This window comes from Camelina sativa, chromosome 5 (assembly GCF_030686135.1).
Source record: "Camelina sativa cultivar CO46 ecotype springtype chromosome 5, ASM3068613v1".
NCBI lineage: Eukaryota > Viridiplantae > Streptophyta > Magnoliopsida > Brassicales > Brassicaceae > Camelina > Camelina sativa.
The window spans coordinates 20512975-20534161 of NC_141884.1; the positions used below are offsets into that span (position 1 = coordinate 20512975).

The window sequence follows — 21187 nt, forward strand, 5'->3', positions numbered from 1 at the left end:
ATCTCCCTCGAGTCGACTTGGCTGACTCGACCGACTTCATAGTCTTGCAATTTCCACTCTATCACTCGATCCGCTGAAGCTAAGTGTCGCTCGAGCCACCACCCCTCGACTTGATCCCTCTCTCCCCATCGTAACCCGAGTTGCAAGCGCACCTCACTTCGCACATCTCACGTCAACACGCGGAGAACCAGCAATTCGACTGGAGTGGAATCACACTCTGTCACTTGGTCCGCCATCGCCGGAGCTGTAACATTTGAGTCAACCTTTCTCACATGTCCTGTTCGAGCCAATACTATCCCACTCGACCGACGCCGTGTAGCATACCTCGAGTCACTCATGTTCGACTCGACCGGCACCAACATCCTGACGACTCGACCCATCGACTACGTCTCGCTCGAGTCACCACCTTCATCTCCGGAGAACCGACCTTCTTCCTTATCAATCAGACATCAAGGTGATTCTAGACTTTTGCATCTCACTCGACTGGAACCAAGGACCCTCTCGCTCGAGCAGCACCGACTCCTTCTTCTACTACTGAGGTACTCCTATCTTTCCTTTGTATATACCATTTCATTCATGCATTGTTTGTGTTGTGATTCTTAAATCCTTCTGAAATTTTTTCTTACAAATGAAACTGTGTAAATGAAGTTTGGGGGAGGGTTTGAGATGATGTATCTGATGTTGTATTTTTTGATTCTTATTTTAAATTTTTGCATAATATCATGTTTGAGTTTGCATCCATCTATCTGCATAGAAAAACCAAAAAAAATTGAAAAAATCAAAAATTTCCACAAAAACAGAGTGTTCATGTAGATTGCACTTGCATATTAGGATTGAGTCTAGTGTTATTCATATAGGGTTATTGCATTTAGCATAGGGGTTGATGATGATTGTAACCTTGGTAGCATGCTGAATTCAATAGGATAGGATCAAGGCCCTTGCTATTAGTTCTTTGATGCTTGTTGATTGAACTTGAAATGTAAGACTATACCAGGTTTTGAATTCTCAAAATTGCATTCTAGTCTTGATTGAAGCATGTTTTGAATTGACGTAATTCCCTATCTACCTGAACCTAATCCTGACTTGCAATTATCTTGTTATGCGTTGAAGTCGAACTCATGGATACCATATACATACTTGGATTGTCTTTCACATTTTTACCACCCTTGTCAATCCAAGTAGCTGATTCCCAACTTGGAACAGTTTCCCGCACCCTTAACCAACCGTTCTTTCAATCCAATTGTATTCTTGAGTGTCTGGCCTTTTCCGAGTTGAACTTGTTAGAAAGTGTTAGGTTCTAACCGACAAGAGTAGGATCCTGTATAGTTCTAGTTCGCGTTATCCAGACTAGTAGGACTAGGTGAGAACTCGATTTTGGGTATTGGGTATGGATTTGTGCAGAAAAGTGAAGAGTAAAAAAAGAAAGTAAAAGGTAGAAAGTCTTTAGGAGGGAGATGTGTTTTCAAAGTTTACAAGCCTAGTTAAGGATTTGGGTTGAGCAAAGTAAAATGAGTTATTGGTTCTGGGCATAAAATAAAAGATTAGACAAAGAAAAGAAAGTAAAAATGCTTAAAATGTCTAGAGTCCTTAGAAGAAAAGAAAAAAAAAAACCATAGTGATGGTGAAGATTTCCCAATCCGCTGGAATGAAAAGAAGTGAACTCCTCCTTAGACTAAGTGTAAAGAGTAAGAGATGATGTTTCTGATGAAGGGTAGAGATAGGACCAACTTCTGGGTTAGAATGTTAGGGCTGAGTTTCCTTGGGGACCTTTGGATAGACAGGGCGCTGCTCTTGTATGTATCAGTTGGTTTCAACCTTTAGCCTTCTCTTAAGCTCAACTCCTTTCTTCTGAGAGAACCTTATTCTGTATTGATAAAACCACTTGATAAGGAGACCATCTTCGTCTCTGACCTTTCACCCTAGCCAAATGAGTTCATTGACATTGCATAGCTTGATTCATGGTTCTTTGTTAATGAATGTTAAAAAGAATGATTGATAGGATTGCATGTGTAGATTAAAGATTGGAATTGTTTCAGCTTGTGATGAACTTGTAGTTTTTTAGACTTCCTTTACCATGCATCATAGAACTAAAAACAATGACCTTGATTCTAACCATTTTATTCAGCAAGTTTTAGGTTCTGAGACCCCATTTTCAAACCACTCTTCCATACTTTGCTCTTGTTATTTGCTTGAGGGCAAACAAAGAATAAGTTTGGGGGAGTTGATATGTATATATTTTACACTCTTTCATCATGCATTTGTTATTCATTTTGTTCTCTTAACTCATTGTTTTGCATTATTTTCAGCCTCTTTTGCTAAATATGCATATCTAGGTAGTCTTTGCATTGGTCTTGCATACATCTTACATATTGGAGTTATTTCAGGTGTTTAGGAGATGTCAGACTGTTGGAACCGAATGGAGGTTGAGACATACGGCTCGACCAAGCATGCCTGGAATGGATGTCATGCAACTTGGACGCGCTCCCAGGTAGAAGCACCAGCATCCCACTCGATCCATCATGCCTGGAATGGATGTCATCCTGCTCGACCGACAACGCCAGTCATCTGACTTCTTCCACCTCTTTGATCGAGTCGAGTGAAGATTTTACCTTGGGATTCAGCTTTTGACGTCTTCATCAAAGTTGTATGGACTTAAGTCATCTTTCCAATGCCGTTTATTTCAAGCCAATCGGAGATGTGGTTCAAGAGTTATCATCGTTTTAGTGGATGCGTATACACCCAGCTCGAGCCACCACTCTGGGTCGAGCCAACACCACTCTGGGTCGAGCCAACACCACTCCACTCGACCCAGCTCGAGCCAACACCCCTCCACTCGACCCAGCTTGACCGACGCACTCCCAGGACTGAAAACACGCGGCTTGGACAATCCAATTCCCGAACCAACATTCTATCTTATCGTTTTATATTTTAGGGCTTTCCATGTTTTTCTATAAATACATTTTGTTAAATTTTTTACTCAGACATCTTTTATCTCGGTTTTTTCCTTAAGCTTTATCTAGCTACCTAAAACGTTTTGAGAATTTGTATCCAGATATCTTTTAATTCATTTAGTTTTTGCATTTGATTTCTTTTACAAAGTTGTTCATCTCATTTTTATCTATCTTACTATGCTTAATTCAATGTTTTCCGAGTTTGTATCCTTGATGATGATTTCTGGATCTGAGTAGTGTGATTGTTCTTGAGAATGGGATATATTAGGTGGATGATCTTAGTATGTAGGGTGTTTAAGCTTAGATTTGTATGATTCTCTTCTGGACTTGAGTTAGAATACTAGTTTCTCTCTGATCAATTGGAACTAGGTCTTAGACATTTCCACACCCAAAATGTGTTTGATGAAATGTCTGACCAACTATTGCCAGAGACTTACATTCCTAGCCTAAGAGATTAGTTGTGTAGGATGTTTGTTGACATGAATGAACTTGTTCGTCATGCCTGCTTGATCATGTTTCTCTAGCGAGAGATAAGTTTGGAAGTGGTTGAGTCTGAGTAGCTTCTGTCAAGAGATTGGATTAGCTAAGTCGTGATGTTCATTGTTTAGGGATAGTTTGCTTGTGGCATGTTAAACACTCTATAGACTAGGAGACTCCACTGACATCAATTACTCCCATCCTTAGGACTTCTTTCTTTCTGATTTTTATTGCATTCCTGAGACTGTTTCGCTTCTTGCTGTTTAGTTCATGTTTAGACTCGTTTATGTTTTCATTCATTTTCGCTTCTTGTCATGCATTCTTGTTTCTAGTTCTGTAGTTCAATTCCGTTTTGCATTATGATCACTCTAGGATTGTTAGATAAAAATCACTCTTAGAATTGGCTTGACTTGTGATTACTTAATTGCATCTCAATTGTTAGTAAAGTTTCCCAACTGAATTGACACCTTAATTATTACAACTGTATAAGGTTAATTGAACCTGCTAGGACATACAAAATCCTAGTATCATGCTCCTTTATCACATGAAGACATTCTTTACTACATCACTAGCAGCCTCAACAAAAATTACAGAGCTATTGTGGAAATGGTTCAAGGACGTGATACACCAATCTCCATTGATGAGCTCCATGAAAAACTCATCAATAGAAAAAACGCTTTGAAGGTTGCGGGTGAAACCAACATCTATATTCCTGCCACTGCTAATGCGACAAATCTTTTCAGACAAGCATATTGTGGTGGTTCCAACTCTTCTCGTTGTGGCTTTCGTCCGTCTCGACCGTATCCTGGCCGGTGTAAGATCTGTGGTGTTCAGGTCCATGGTGCTAAAGGTTGTCCGCAATATCACCAATCATCACCACAATTCTCATACCCAGCTCACCAGTTCATGTCATTTCGCGGTTCTGGTCCTTCACAGGCTCCACATCTGCCTCTTCCTGCTCTGCAATGGCAACATCAAGCTCACCACACCACTAGTGGCTCCTAGCCTGGCTTGACTCCTTGGCTTCTTGACTGTGCTGCCTCACATCACATTGCCAGTGACCTCAACAACCTCTCTCTGCAGACATCTTACAGTGGTAACGACAATGTGATGATTGGTACTGGACTTCCCATTACCCACACTGGTTATGTTTCTTTTCCCTCTCATCTCAAACCTCTACAACTTCAGCACGTTTTATGTGTACCTGAAATGCGGAAAACCTCATCTCGGTTAACAAGTTATGTAAAACTAATAACGTTATGGTTCAACTCTGTCCGTATAATTTTCAGGTGAAGGACCTTCACACGGGGACAACACTACTAAAAGACAAGGCCAATGAGGGGATGTATGAGTGGCCGCTTTCTGCTTCCAAACCTTTTGCTTTAGCTTTTTCCACAATAAAGTCATCTCCTTCCAAATGGCATTCTCGTTTAGGACATCCCAACACTCAAATACTTTGTACTATGTTAGCTAAATTTTCTTTACCAATTTCTTCCTTTGTATCATCTTCTTTATTTTGCAATTCTTGTGCCATCAATAAAAGTCAGAAGCTTCCCTTCTCAATCTCTAGTTTTACTTCTAGTCGTCCACTAGAAATTCTTTTCTATGTATGGACGTCTCCTGTTATTTTAGTTGATGGTTACTAATATTATGTGATTTTTGTTGATCATTATACTCATTATACATGGCTTTATCCCCTTAAAACAAAGTCTCAAGTTGCTCATATCTTTCCCATCTTCAAATCTCTTGTTGAAAACCGATTCAACAACAAAATCATAACCTTATTCTCCGACAATGGTGGCGAGTATCTTGCCTTGCGACAGTTTCTTGCCAGTCATGGAATCTCACATCTCACCAGTCCTCCACACACTCTTGAACACAACGACATGGCAGAACGTAAACACCATCATATCATGGAGACGGGACTATCTCTCCTCACACACGCTCAGATTCCACACTCCTACTGGACCTATTCCTTTGCGGCGGCGGTCTACTGGAGTGATCAATCGTCTCACCACTCCAAACCTGTCGGATCACACTCCTTTTCAACTGATGTTTCACGATACACCAAACTACTTCAAGCTGCGTACATTTGGATGTATCTACTATCCTTGGATCAAACCATATGGTCAACACAAGTTTTCTCCAAAATCAAAACCATGTGTCTTCATGGGGTACTCTCTTACACAGAGCGCATACATATGTCTTGATGTTGAGACTTCTCATGTTTATATCTCTTGTCATGTTCACTTTGTTGAATCGGTATTTTCTTTCTCCCGTCTCTTAGCTCAAACACAGTCCACCTCCAAAAACACTACTTCCTCTAGATTTTGTGTCTGCATCTCTTGTTCTTGTCTTTCCCCAAACACATATCTTGGCCACTCTCCCGTGTTTCACTCCTTCATTTGTAGCTGTTGTGTCTCCAACGACACAAGAGCCAGACTATAACATTTCCACTAAAGCAGAGGTAGCGACTGATCCAGCAGAATCCACTTCGTCACTCGCTCTAGTGACTAACACTCATCTGATGGTGACTCGTTCTAAGAACAACATCAAGAAATCAAGCACCAAGTATGGTCTTCATACTATTTTTTCAAGAACTAGAGCCAGAGACTCACATAAGTGTTAATAGGTGAGAAATGGTGGTGGTCTATGAGCACCGAATATGATGCCTTTGCCTGCAATCATACGTTTAATCTTGTTGACAGAGCTCATGCTACTAATTAACATTGTTGGTTCTAAATGGGTTTATAGGATAAAATGAAAACCAGATGGTTTGGTGGACAACTACAAATCTCGTCTTGTTGCAAAAGGCTTTCATCAGCGTCCTGGTGTGGATTTTCATGAGACGTTTAGCCAGATTATCAAGCATGCCACTATTTGACTTGTTCTCGGAACGGCTGAAGCTTCTAATTGGCCTCTTCAACAGCTTGATTTCAACAACACATTTCTTCAAGGTCCGCTTGAAGAAAAGGTTTACATGCTTCAACTGTGGGGAGTTATAGGCAAAGATCGTCCTAATCATATGTGTCGCCTTAACACTACAAGAAAACAGGCATTTTGGGACTACCATTTGTGACTGATTAAATAGTCGCAAATATTTGCGACGACTTTGTGATTGTTTTACTACTGATTAACAACTACGGGTAAAACGGAAGGAAAAGCGTCGCTTATTAACGACTAAACAAAACAGACGCAAATTCGTCTCAATTTAGCGACTGAATACGTATTCTTTTGTGACTGAAATTATTTCGTCACAAAAAGATACATTTTGTGACCACTTTGCAACTGCCGTTCTGGTCCGTAAGAGTCGTCGCAAATTAGTCACAATATGGCGACAATTTGCAACTATGTTTTCGAGTATCATTCAGTCGCAAAGTAGTTAGCGGCATGTCGGCAAAAAACGTTCAGAATGTGAAAGGTAGATGTACCCAACTTTTGGGACTCCATGAAAAACAGTCGCAAAAGAGTCGCTCCATGTCGTCAAAAAAAGTGATCAATGTGGCATAGTGAACCGATATTTTGTGACTCTTTCTGAATTAGTAGCAAAAGAGTCGCTCCATGTCGGCAAAAAACGTGATCAATGTGGGTTAGTGTACTGATATTTTGTGACTTTTTCTGAATTAGTCGCAAAAGAGTGGCAAAATATCTCCTATATATCCGACCACACTTCTTCCCTCATTCACATCGACATCAAAGAAAAAAAAAACGAGAGAAGAAGGAAAAAAAAAAGAACAAAAAAAAGATTATAAAAAAAAAGAAAAAAAACAATATGGAACAATCAATCAAGAGCATGGATGTACAATCGGATTGATCCATTCACTAATCATATCTCATTAGATTATTCGGCGGGTGTGGAAGAGTTCATCGCTTTTGCTAGTAGCCATGCACAAAATAGCAGAGGTAGGTTTTACTGCTCTTGTGTAGTATGTGGGAATTCGAAGTCGTTGAAAGCTGTCTTAGTTTCTAGTCATTTGCTAAGTAGAGGATTTACGCCTAACTATTATGTATGGTATGAACATGGTGAAGATTATGATGTTGTTGGGGAAGGAACTAGTAGTCATTATGCTAATAATACAGATTATGCTAGTGCTAGTGAACCAATAGGATTTGATGGGGAAAATGTATATGCTGGAGAGAATGTATATGCTGGGGAGAATGTATATGTTGGGATGGTGAATGATGCATTTCATGGTTCTGTACCATATAACGAGTATCATGAACATGAAAGTGGAAATGATCATGTTCATGAACAACCCACCCAAGAAGCAAAACGGTTTTATGATATACTAGCTGCTGCAAACACTCCACTGTATGATGGATGTCGGGAAGGGCAGTCGTAGTTATCGTTGGCGGCTTGATTCATGAACAATAAGGTTGACTACAATTTGTCTGAAAACTGTATGGATTCATGGACATGACTGTTTACGGAGTATTTACCAGAGGGTAATCAGGCAACCGGTTCATACTATGAGACGGAGACTTTGATGCGAAAGCTAGGATTACCGTGTCGTACATATGATGTATGTATAGATAACTGTATGCTCTTTTGGAAAGATGATGAGAAGTTGGAGCATTGCAAGTTCTGCGGCAAACCAAGGTATAAGGCTAGTGAAGGAAGAACAAGAATACCGTTCAGTAAGATGTGGTATTTACCCATTGCGGAAAGGCTGAAGAGAATGTACCAATCTGAGAAGACTGCAGCTTTTATGAGATGGCACGCTGAGCACAGCTCTGAGGAGGGATTAATGTGTCATCCTTCAGATGCGGCTGAGTGGAAGAATTTTCAGCAATTGCATCCCTCATTTGCAGCAGAACCGCGCAATGTTTATCTTGGATTATGTACAGATGGTTTCAATCCTTTTGGGATTTCGAAACACCATTCGTTATGGCCAATGATATTGACTCCATACAACTTGCCTCCTAGGATGTGCATGAACACGGAGTATTTGTTTCTGACGATTTTGAATTCAGGACCGAATCATCCACGAGCTAGTCTTGACGTTTTTCTCCAACCATTGGTCGATGAGTTAACAGAGTTATGGTATAATGGAGTGGAGGCATATGATGTGTCCTTAATTCAAAATTTCAACCTTAAAGCTGTCCTTTTGTGGACTATCAGCGATTTCCCAGCATATGGCATGTTGTCAGGATGGACTACAACGGAAGATTAGCTTGCCCAATTTGTATGGATGATACAAATGCATTTCAATTGCCAGCTGGTAGGAAGACATGTCTGTTTGATTGCCACAGGAGATTTCTTCCTACTAATCATCCAATGCAAAAGGATAAAAAACACTTTCTCAAACGTAAACACGCAGTGAATGACTATCCACCGTAGTATTTGACGGGTGAACAGATCTTACATGAGCGTATAAGAAATGCCGAGCCGCCAAAGACTTCTGAGTGCGGAGGAAATGGGCATGAAAATAAAGTGGATGGCTATGGAAGTTGGCATAATTGGCACAAAGAAAGCATCTTGTGAAAACTCCCGTATTGGACCTATCTTAACTTACGACACAATCTTGATGTGATGCATATTGAGAAGAATATTCTCGATAATCTCATGTACACTGTTATGAATGTGAAAGACAGATCAAAAGACAATGTGAGGTCCCGCATGGATGTTGCAAGATTTTGTGATCGAAGTCAATTACATGTTGATGCTCGTGGGCGAGCTCCTTTTCCTATTTGGAGATTGAGTGCGAAAGGGAAAAAAAGCCTACTTCAATGGGTCAAAGAAGATGTTAAATTTCCAGATGGGTATGTAGCTGATTTAGCTAGTTGTGCAGACATCAAGGATGGGAAGTTTTCAGGAATGAAAAGCACAATTGCCATGTCTTTATGGAACGATTGCTTCCATTTGTGTTTGCAGAGTTGTTACCACGTGACGTCCATCTTGCAATATCAGGTAAAAAATTGATATATATGTATATATATATATATATGGCAATTTATTTATATTTATATGTCAAATTAATTAATGATTTCATTTATATATTGTAGGGATCGGATCATTTTTCCGTGACTTAAGTAGTCGATCGTTGGAGCTAAGTCATGTCCAATTGTTGAAAGCGAATATTGTGATGATTTTGTGCAATTTAGAGAAAATATGTCATGGAGCACCTCCCTGTACACCTACCATATGAAGCCGAACTTGGTGGTCCAGTTCAATATAGGTGGATGTATCCCTTTGAAAGGTTTTTTAAACGTTTGAAAGGGAAGGCGAAGAACAAAAGATATCCAGCGGGTTCAATCGTTCAATCATATATTAATGATGAGATATCTTACTTCTCAGAACACTACTTTGCTTCAAACATTTCTACAGCTAGTAGAAGGAGGTATTTCATACTTACAGTATAATATATAAAGGTCTTTTAAACTATAATGAAAGCTAACTAAACTTTTATATATTATTCAGGTCATTGCGATATGATGCGGGAGAAGTTCCTGTGTATCCAGTACCCGTACCGGATATATTCACTCAAGTCGGTCGTCTTAGTGGCCAAATTACAGAGTTTTGTCTATCTGACAAAGATCATAAATGCGCACATGCATATGTTTTGCGGAATTGTGACTACTTTCGTCCCCTTGAGAGGTATATATTTCTGATTTATTTTTATAGCGATTTATCTTCAATATATCTTATGGATTAATTGTCTTATATATGTTGGAAATATAGTGTGTTAGACGCTCAAATACGGAATAAATATCCGGAACTCACCGATGGTCAAGTCACATTGAAAAGAGATGAAGATTTTAGCGATTGGGTTCGTCAATATGTAAGTATATATAAATAAATTATTATAAAAAAAAAATTTTACTGAATGGGTTCAATTCACTTATTTATAATTTTTTTGTTATGTAGGTGTATACAATGAGCCGTGTTGAAAGTTTTCCTCCTTGGGTTCATGAAGTGGTTGAAGGTCCAGAAAACAAAATCAAGTCGTGGCCCATGTATTTTACAAGAGGTTACATGTTTCACACGCGGGAACACGGGCAGACCAAAAAGACAATGAATTATGGGGTATGTGTCCGAGGGCAAAATTATTCTGAAGCATCTATAGAGGATGATTTTTATGGGACCGTGGAAAACATAATCGAGCTCGAGTATCCTGGCATTATTAACCTAAAGATCACACTTTTCTATTGTGATTGGTTTGATCCAACGGTTGGCAAAGGTATCCGCATGACAAACGGAGGCATTGTAGACGTGCTTCCATCAAGAAAATACCGAAATTTGATGTTTAGGATGATCTTTTTGTTTAGGATGATAAGTTTGCTTCTGTGGTACTTTAAATCATCACTCCTTTTTATTATTAGCATTTGATTTTCCAAATTTAATCTGATTTAGGATTGCTAAAACATTACTGATTTGTGACTAAACCAATTAAAAAAATGTGACTATTTAGTGACTAAACCAATTCAAATAATGTGACTATTTTGTGACTAAACCAATTCAAATAATGTGACTATTTTGTGACTAAACCAATTCAAATAATGTGACTATTTTGTGACTAAACCAATTCACAAAGTAGTGGCACAATAGTTACTAAACACGAATTCCTTAGCGACTACAAAAACAGAGTCTTAACATAGTCGCAATAATAAACGACTAATTTCCTACTCAACTGCTACTAAACTAAAAACAGACTTTGCAACCCTTTTGGGACTAATAGGTCGTCCTTAATCCGTCGCTAAACCCAGACTCTATCGTTAATCCCAAAACGGTCGTAAACATAGAACTCTTATATATAGTCACAAAATTGTCCCTAAGTAGACTTCGTTGCGGTTTAGTCGGAAATTTACAACTACCAACTCTAGTCACAGTTTCATCGTAAATATACGACTATATAAAAAAGTCTGTAATCCATCGCAAATAAGCGACCATGTTGCGACCAACATATTTTGCGACCGTTTTTTTGCGACCATCAGAAAGAGTCGCGAAGTAGTCGCAAAACCGTTATTTGCGACTAAATAGCGGCTATAGTAGGAGTGGCAAATGGCCTGTTTTCTTGTAGTGTAACAAAGCAGTGTATGGCCTCAAACATGCACCTCGTGTGTGGTACAATGCTCTTAAAGACTTTCTTGTAAGTATTGGCTTTAAGAGATCTCTTGCTGATGAATTGCTCTTTGTTTGACGCTTTGGCAATTCCTTTGTCTACATGCTCATATACGTTGACAACATCATCATTATAGATACCTCCATCCCCGCCATCAGACAGGTTACTGATCATCTTGCAGCTAAGTTTTCACTCAAAGATTTAGGTGAGCTCTCTTACTTTCTTGGCACGGTGCTTACTGCACAAGCGCTAGTCTTCATCTCACGCAGAAAAAGTATATCACTGACCTACTTCAAAAGCCAAAGATGGCTGATGTTAAGTCTGTCGCTACACCGATGTCTTCTGGTCATATTCTCACATTTTCCTCCGGTGAAATTCTTCATGATCCCTCCACTTATCGTGCGACTGTGGAGAGCCTCCAGTATCTTGGATTGACCAAACCTGACATTGCCTTTGCTGTTAACCGGCTATCTCAGTATATGCACCAGCCACTCACACTCCATTGGGAAGCCGTGAAACGTGTGTTACGACATCTTGCGGGAAATGCGAACATGGGCATCTTTTTCTCTGTCAAGGCTCCGTTTAACTTTCATGTGTACTCTGATGTTGATTGGGCTGGAAACCGAGATGACTACACCTCCACGGGTGCATACATTGCATACTTAGGTCGAGTGCCCATCTCGTGGTCCTCCAAGAAACAAATAGGTGTTGCTAGGTCCTTGACGGAAGCAGAATATCCCGCACTCACAGCCGCTGGTTCTGAAGTCAAATAGCTTACTTCTCTCATGATGAACTTGGTATTAAGTCTACTGATGTTCCTATCCTTTATTGTGACAACATTGGTGCTACTTATCTCTCTGCTAATCTGGTGTTTCATTCTCGCATGAAGCATCTTGCATTGGATTATCACTTTGTTCGGGAGCAAGTGCAAGCCAAGAATCTCGTGTTGCTCATATTTGCTCCACTGATCAGCTGGTTGATACACTCGCAAAGCCTCTCCCTTGTGCTCGCTTCCTGCCGTGCTTACTTAATAAAAAATGGGGCAATAGCCCTAGGCCACATCCTCGATCATATTTTTTTAGGCCACATTTGACAAATATTTTTTATAAATTTATACAGTTAATTTCAATATTTAAGTGTTTTTAACTACAAATTTGAACTTTATCATCATTATCATTAATCTTTTTGTTATCATCTTTTATAATTCTTAGTATTTGATTCAAAAACTCTATAAATTTTTATTTTAACACAAATTTTAGATGATATATTGTTAGTTAAGTTTTCTAAAATTTTACATTACAAAATTTTGCCCCAAGCCTCTAGAATCATTGGCACGTAATGGCTTCCTTGCTCTTTTAGACAAGATTGGATTCTGTCGTCGACATCTAACTTGTAGGGGAGTATTAGTATAGATAGTTTTTATCTATAAGTTTGTATTTATCATGTATAGATATCGTAATCTCCAAGTATCTTTGGACTGTGATCATAACAATTCTAACAACCTGCTGGATAAATATGTGATCTCTATGTTGAATAATAATCATCAATTATCATATTCTACATGATACACGAGAGAGGGGTCACACTGCTCACCCTTGTAGTTAAAGTCGACACTATTAAACTATTTTATTTTATTTTATTTTGTTTAATTATTATCTTACATAATTTTATTGATAGTTACCCCTTCTTTGAAATATTTCGATGTTCCGAGCCTTTATGGAGAATGTTTCTCCTATTTGATTATGCATATGCCTAAGGTGGAAGAAGCAAATCTTATATGTTAAACAAGACGTTGAGAGGCTTTTCAAATCAATCACATCTGTTAAACGCCTTTTATTATCTGTACCTAGGTACTTCTTATTATTACCACTTAAAACGCTAACTTTTGTTTTTTTCTTGGGATTGAATTCGGTTTCTCTATGCAGTCTATGTATCATTATGGGATTAATTGTCTTTAATCAGCTGGAACATCTGAAGCTACATACATACCGTGATAATTGGTCAAAACTACGAGTCCTCAGGACCTCAAGCTTCTTGTCAGTGTAAGTTTCTTCAATCTAAAAGCACTCTATAGTGTAGTCTTGTTAATTCTCTTCGTTTAATAATATCTATATATAATCTCAGGGTGATCCATACTTTGGTGAGGACTATGAACATGATAGCTGGAAATATAATGATGAGAACTCTGTTCCTAAATGTTTGTTAAATAGTCTTGAAATTTTTGAGTTTGCTGGGTACATGGGAAGACCAGAAGAGAGAGATTTAGTGAGTTATATCATGAAACATGCATGCTTGTCATTTGAAATCTTCATCAGTTTCGCGCTTATCATGCTATGTTCGAGAATAGAAACTCCAAAAATGATCAAGGAGTTGCCGTATCGATCTCTGGATTTTAGGCTTATTTTTGTTGTCCAAGAACGAACTTAGTACTATTTAACCGTAATGTGGAACTTTGAAGTAATATACAAAACTTTTACCTGATGATAATATACAAAACTTTAAAGTAATGAGAAAAGTTGCTTTGGGTTTAAGTAACCAAATGATTTTTAAAAGAACATTTTTTGGTATGGATTTGACTAACTACATATTTTTATAAATATTTTTATAAAAGAGAGTCTTAAAGATTCTGAAAAGCATGCAAAACAAAAGGGTAACATAAAGCATATGAGGATAATATGAGAACTTATCTACTTCTGTTTTATATCCATTTCTCTAAACAATATACTCCTTTTATCTCTAAGTAATCCATTTTTTAGATTTTTCAGACATAGTAAGAAAACATATTAAAAGTTCATTATAAATACATTACTTTTTGTGATTTACAGTTTTCTACAACTCTAAACCAATAGTATTTAGTTTTTTTTTTTTTTTTTGATATTTACAATTCAATCATCAATAACTATTAAAAAGTGCATAGATAACTTAAAAAAATAGATCTTTTGAATTAATTTTCTTTCCTAAAAATGGATTGATAAGAAATAGAGGGAGTATTATATAAGCTGTATAACCCTAGTTATTCTCAAGTATTGACTTTACAGTCTGAGAATTTTTACCGCAAAAGTTTCATTTTCGAGTGAGCACAGAGGAATGCGGAAAGTGGTAAAGATACATTAGAAAGTAGAGCATTCCCATTGTAAGAAATAAATAAAATTTTCGTTTTTATCATATTCGATAGTTGTACTAGATTTATGTCTTAGAGCATCTCCAATAGTCTTCTATTTTTGCTTCTATAAATAGAGGAAAAAATAGCAATTTCTATTTTAGAGGTGAGAATAGAAGACCATTGGAGTAAAACTCACTTCTATTATAGAGTTCCTCTGTTATAGAAGAAAAAATAGGGAAACCCATTGGAGATGGTCTTAGAGCATATCTATTAGATAGATACTAATGGAGTATATTAGTAATAAATTTGTTGGAAAAGAGAAACCAATATGTAATTAACTGGGGATTCTTAATAAGATACTAGAGATTCTTAAAGAAAGTTTTTTTTTATCTCATCCTCTCTCTCATTTTTTAGTATTTTTTATCATCTTATTAGAAGGTATGTAAACTAGATACCCCAATGGAGATGCTCTTAGAAGCATGTTTTTCCTTTTCTCGTTTTATTTTATGGTGTATAACTGTATGAGATGTTTTTTTGGCAATTGAATTCGCATGCAATGGAGATAAAGCTTCTTCATATATATGAACGTTAAAAGAAAAGGGACAATGGATTTGGAAGTTAGAGATTAATATTAAAGAATGATTTGTGGTATCTATGGAATGGAAGTAGAATTTCTCTCACTTTGATATTATTGACAAAAAGGTAAATTAAGTAGTAACCTCTCATCTTATCCTAATGAAAGTATTTGCTATTTTGTGTGAGCGGTAAAAAAAATAGATAGTTTGTCTAAAATTAGGACTTTTATAAGAAAGGAATAGTTGATTGTTCTCATCATACTTTGTTATTTCGTAATTGAGGGCTTTGGAGGAAGAAGAAAGAAAACTTCTTTCTGAAGAAGGTGGAGGTGTCGAGGGAGTTCCAATCCTTCTTCCTCCTCCTCTTCTTCTTCCTCATCGGTTGTTTACTACTTTATAAGTATTATTATACAGTTCTCCTTATGTATTGATTTTGTTGATTTTTTAGGTTCAGTAACCCATTAAGTTTATGCATAATTGCTATATCTTTCCACATTATTCCAGCTTTTGCTTTTTTAATTTTGGATTTTATAAGGGTTTCTCATTCTTATAAATCTAGGTTTTTTTAGTCCAACTCTCCAGTTCTCTCTCTTGGTTTCAATAAAATGGTTTCAAGTTCTTAAACAAGAGAGTGGAATTGTTTATTGTCATCCTGGGATTGGTTATATCATCCTTTAATGCCAATTGGCTATATATTTATCATTTATTTCCATTTATGCTTCAGAAACAACAAATTTAAAGGTAACACAACAAAAATAGTACTACCTAAATGCTTCTATACTTATTGATCACTTGTATATCTTTCTTCTTGTTTTTCAAATCTCTACGCCTACCTACATGGGTATCTAAAACCAAAACCTTGTTCTCGTTCTACTTCTACAAGAATCTCTTCATGAAAATCCTACACCCGACCACACCAGACCTAGCCTCTCCAGTTCTTAACCAAATGTCGATTCTTGACCTTCCGGACCTTCCTCTCGACTGCATTCTCGACCTTCTTCCTCCCTCTGAACTATGTAGCTTGTCTAGGGTATGTAGCTCCTTAAGAGAGAGATGTGTGAGCGATTATTTGTGGGAGAAGCACTTGATAACCAAATGGGGAAAAATTCTTGGACCTGCTGCTCACAAAGAGTGGCAATGCTATAGGTCTTCCCCATATCATCTTGATTCTCCTCATCACCAAACTGGACGTCCTTGGTTGGCCAAAATCATATCTCTGATTCGATCTCATTCTTCCATTTTTCGAGATGATTATCGAAGGATGATAGATGTACCTTTTGTGTCACTTGATTCTACCATGAGCTTCTACCTTTCTCTTGAAACAGGTCGATTTTGGTTCCCAGCTCAAGTATACAACCGTGAGGTAATCATCAATTTCATACACATATTTTATCCATTTTGTGCTTCATGGATTTGATGAAAGTAGTATATGATTTTTGGTGTGTAAAAGCAGAATGGACATGTAGGGTTCATGTTGTCATGTTATGATGCTCATCTAAGCTATGACACTCACACAAATACTTTTCAAGCTAGGTATAAATTAAATATCTCATGCCCATAGAAAATACAATTTTTTTTGCTTATTCTTCATCAAAAGTTGTAAACTAGACTCCATTGTGGATTTTAGGTTTCCACCACATGGTAGAAGAGCAATTGCGGTTGAAAAGGATGTGACATGGGAGAGGATAAGAGCAACTCCCATTGATGCATCACCTCATCATCTCTATATATCAGATTCTTTAAAGGAGTTGAAACCTGGAGATCACATCGAGATCCAATGGAGAAGAAACAAAGAGTTTCCTTACGGTACATTATAATCTAATGCTTGTTTTTTGGAAATAATCTGATTTTAAAGCAAGCTTGGGTGATGTTGTTGTGTAGGATGGTGGTATAGTGTTGTTGGCCACCTGGATTCATGTGATGGCAATCTCAACCATTGTCAATGCCATATTAGTGGTGAGTTCTCGGCTTCATATTCTATGGTTTAGAAATGGAATTTTGGTTGGGTGTGTTTAAAATTGGATTTCACATTCAAATATTTACTCATATCCTCAGCTCACAAAGGCTATTAAATTCCCTAAAATTAGTTGAATAAAGTGAATATTTAAGAGACGATGATTCTTTATCACTCCTAAAAAAAAATTACCCCCTTTTGTTGCATCAGAATCAAAGCGTAAAATCAATTAAACAAAGACAAGGTTTTCGAATTTCTTACTGTCCTCTTGCATCAGAATTCAACATAACCCCATAATCATGTGACATTAACCTTTCTATATTAATGTTGTTTCCAAATTAAAGATTTATGGCATGTATTCACCTGTTGTACTAAATGGTTAAGTGTTGATGAATTAATGGTGAAAACAGAGATACTAGTGCTGGAATTTAAACAGTACACAATTGGATCAAGGTGGAGAAAAACAATGATCAACAGGAAAGATCATAGAGAGAAAGGTAATGACGAAGACGGATACTATGGAGGAATGCGAAAGCTAAATTGTAAAGAAGATATTGCAAGGTGGAAATGTCTCTGGCCATCATCCATCTTGGAGTAGGATTGTGTAGGATGTCAATTTTAGAAGTGTTTTTTTTTTTTTTGGTCGAATGTATAATTGATCGTTAATTAATTATTTAAAAAATATTCAAAATATACATGAAACTATTGCGTCACCCGAAAAATGAGTTAATTTTGTATTTGACAATATGTTTAATATTGTTAAATACATTTTTTTCTATAAAATGAAACATGCGCTCTTGTGTATGTGTGTGCGCTTGTGCGGGTTTGTCCAAGAAGAAAAGGGAACCCTCGGGAAGAGAAGAGAAGGAGGAGAAGATATCGGGAGTGGAATAAGAAGAAGAAGAAGAGGGATACGAGAAGACTAGAGAGAGTGATGTTGGGAGGGAAGAGAACGAAAGAATGGAGAATAGCCGAGATGAAGAATAATTGAGAGGCAGATTTGAGAGAGAGGAACGACGAGAATAATGTGCGAGAGATCAGAAGAGGAAAAAGGAGAAGGGAGGCAAGCATGAGCCGCAGACCAACCGAGGAGGAGCTGCAGATCGAAGAAGAAGAACCGCAGGTGGGGAAGTTGGAGAATAAGGCAAAACCGTAAGTGGAGGAGAGTTACGAGGGAAGGTGAAGGACCAATCCCGAGCTTGCTCTCCACGACAAGGGAAAAGTGAGAATGTTGTATTTTATTCATATACAATATACATTGGTATTTGACAGTGATTAGGGATAAAACATTTGGCATGACATGCTTGATTGATTGTAAGCAATAAAGTTGTACGGGTCGAAAAGACTCGACGGGCTAGGACGTCATGTTAGGATATATATATAGTGGTGTCTAAATTGACGGGTCCACGTTACCAAGTTTTTAATGTGTTTGTATTATGAAGTTTGAGAATGAAATGAAAACATAACGCATGTAGACATGTTTAGATTATGAAGAAGGGGAATTGCAGTGTATACCAAAAAAAAAAATATAATTCATCCAATAACTATACTAACCATCAAAACCTTATATACTCTATATTTTATATATTAATTACATAATTAATCTTTTACTTTTTCTCCTACCACCCCAACTACCACCACCTTCTACTACCACTTCAGACCACCGGCGACTATTTCCGCCGGCCACCACTCTGATGATCACCTCCGGCCACCACTCCCGTGACCACCTCTGCTGGCCACCACTTTGGCGACTACCTCCGGCTACCACTCCGGTGACCACTTTCGCCGGCCACCATTCCGGTGACCACTCTGCCGGCCACCATAACCACCAGCACACCATTAAAACTTGAATGCCACTTGGATGTAATATGGTAATCTCACAATGTCCTTTGGTTACTCACTTAATTTCATTATTTTTTATAATTTTTGACATCTTGGCTATATTTTTATTATTTTTGTCATTTTGGCCAGTAGACAAATTCACCCATCTTCACCTAGGTTGTTAGATTCACTGTTGAGTATGTTTGATATTTAGTTTTTTTTTCCCATAAAGGCTAGTATTATTAATATCACAACCAGTTACAAAGCCCGAATGGTTTACGGGGACAGCAAAGCTGAAACGTATTTTACAACAACAGCTCAAGTACGTAAACTTTTAAATTAAACAAAGCCCAAGAAGAAGACACAACATCAAAGACGTGTCATCACGATTTTGATGAGCTGGGGACACGTGTTCTGCCCACAACCTCCGCTACATGCGATTTCAACACCGGTGAATCTGAGGATGTCGCTGGAATTCACCAACTAACATCATTGATTTGATCACCGAATAAGGCCAAACACGATTTACACCAAAAACATCAATCTCCAATCTCACCGGTTGCTAAAAACTCAAAGGAATCCGGCAAAACACGGGTAAGAGAGATTCGGAATTGAGAAGGCCACAGTTGCCTATCAAAGAGAAACTCTGAAATCATGAAAGAGCAGCCAAAGGGAATCAAATTTTTCAGGGGCGAGTTGAGCAACAAGTCAACAACAACAACTTAGGCCAAGAGAAAACTCAATGGACGTGAAGCAGAATTGACGAAATCGCCAACACCAACCAACCAGAGATCCAAAGAGATTATTAGAAAAAGACAAAATTAAGAAAGAAACCGAAAGGAGAAAACTAAACTTCGCCGGTAAAAGAAACTAAAGCCAGTCATCGCCGCTAATGAAGCCGGTCGATACCAGACGAGAGTCAGCTATCACCGTTAATGAAACTGGTCGATACTGGACGAGAGCCAGCCATCGCCGCTATTGAAGCCGGTCGATGCTGGACGAGAGCTGACCACCACCGCTGTATAACACAGAAGATGTCGGACGGCTAACCGGATAATACACCGGACGGCGACAAGGAAATTACTTTCTCTCTCTAAAAGATGTAGAGAGCGAGAAGAGAGAGAAAGTTCGTTTGATATTTAGTTATCATGATAAAAATAGAACATATTTAATAGCATGGGCATTGGTGTCCCTCAGATTTTGGTCCCTCAAATATAATAAGATTATTTTTAGAGTTTTTTAAGTTTGGTATGGGCATTGGTGTCCCTCACATTTTGGTTCCCCAACATGCAATATCATAACTACAATAAGACACTAGAGAAAGCATCAAAGGTCATCGCCAGCCATACAAAGCTAAATCACACTTGACCATTGCTTAGTTAAGTTACCTGAATAACTGACGGCAAGAACAGAGAAAAGAGCCATTTGAACTGCAGTCCCTGCAAGTAGGAGAAGCAAAGAAACAAGTCAAGGTTCATTCTACAATATAATCAATCACCGTTTACAGTTTCAGTTCAAAACATTCTAGATAGTTTCTCTAGACTACTACACTGAGCAGCATAAACTTATCAGAGTAATACCAGCTCAAGTGATTAAATAAAACAAACAAATTCATATCAAAACGTTTTCAGCATTCTGTGACTGTAAACAAGTTGCAGAACCACAAATGCTGCCACCATGGTTCATATCTTCAATTAGTAAAAACCAGGAACAAAATCAATCCAGTAACCATGGAAGCTACAAAAGTTCCAAGCACTGAAAAAGTGACAATGGCTCCAAAGTTTGAAAAGAAAGGTTTCTGCATAAAAACCCAGCAACAACGTAAGCATCATCAAGAATTCGAAAGCAATGATGCAATATATGATGGTAAAACAAGAAAAGCAATAAGTACAAGAGAGGTATCTGCACTTACAGGTTGCTGACTGAAGCCTGACTGGGTGCAAACAAGTACGTCAAGGAAAAACAACATATTTGGTTGCCAAATTGAGAAGATCATGACACACAGAGACGTAAGTGTAAACTAAAGGCAAGAACATTAGCAAATACAAAACTCGATAGACTCTTCTTCTGAGATAACAGCGGCTTTGTCAAGATACCTGCATCACACCGGTTACCTTGTCAAACCAAACAAAGCTATACGTTCCTCAAAAGTTAATGAAGCGGATTGAAAGTTTTTTACTTGCTATCATTGGTATGCTCGATTTTTCTACTTCCAGCAATAGCAGAGTTCTTGCCTTGTGTTT

The 21187-nt window shown here is 37.9% G+C and overlaps 1 protein-coding gene and 1 pseudogene across 2 annotated transcripts; both read left to right on the forward strand.

The window, feature by feature from the left end:
- The first annotated feature begins 8192 nt into the window (after nucleotides 1–8192).
- LOC147944083 (uncharacterized) lies at nucleotides 8193–10758 on the forward strand (annotated as a pseudogene).
- A 4653-nt stretch (nucleotides 10759–15411) lies between these two features.
- On the forward strand, nucleotides 15412–17814 carry LOC104787051 (F-box protein At2g26850-like). 2 transcript variants are annotated; one of them, XM_010512548.3, is made up of 5 exons: nucleotides 15412–16532; nucleotides 16623–16702; nucleotides 16797–16975; nucleotides 17051–17125; nucleotides 17534–17814. In XM_010512548.3, the coding sequence occupies exons 1-5, from the start codon at nucleotides 15939–15941 to the stop codon at nucleotides 17719–17721; spliced, it is 1116 nt and encodes a 371-aa protein (XP_010510850.2). In that variant the 5' UTR covers nucleotides 15412–15938; the 3' UTR covers nucleotides 17722–17814. The 2 variants fall into 2 exon arrangements, with proteins under 2 accessions (XP_010510850.2, XP_087306597.1); XM_087450471.1 differs by having other exon boundaries at nucleotides 15428–16532; nucleotides 16620–16702.
- Nucleotides 17815–21187: the final 3373 nt, after the last annotated feature.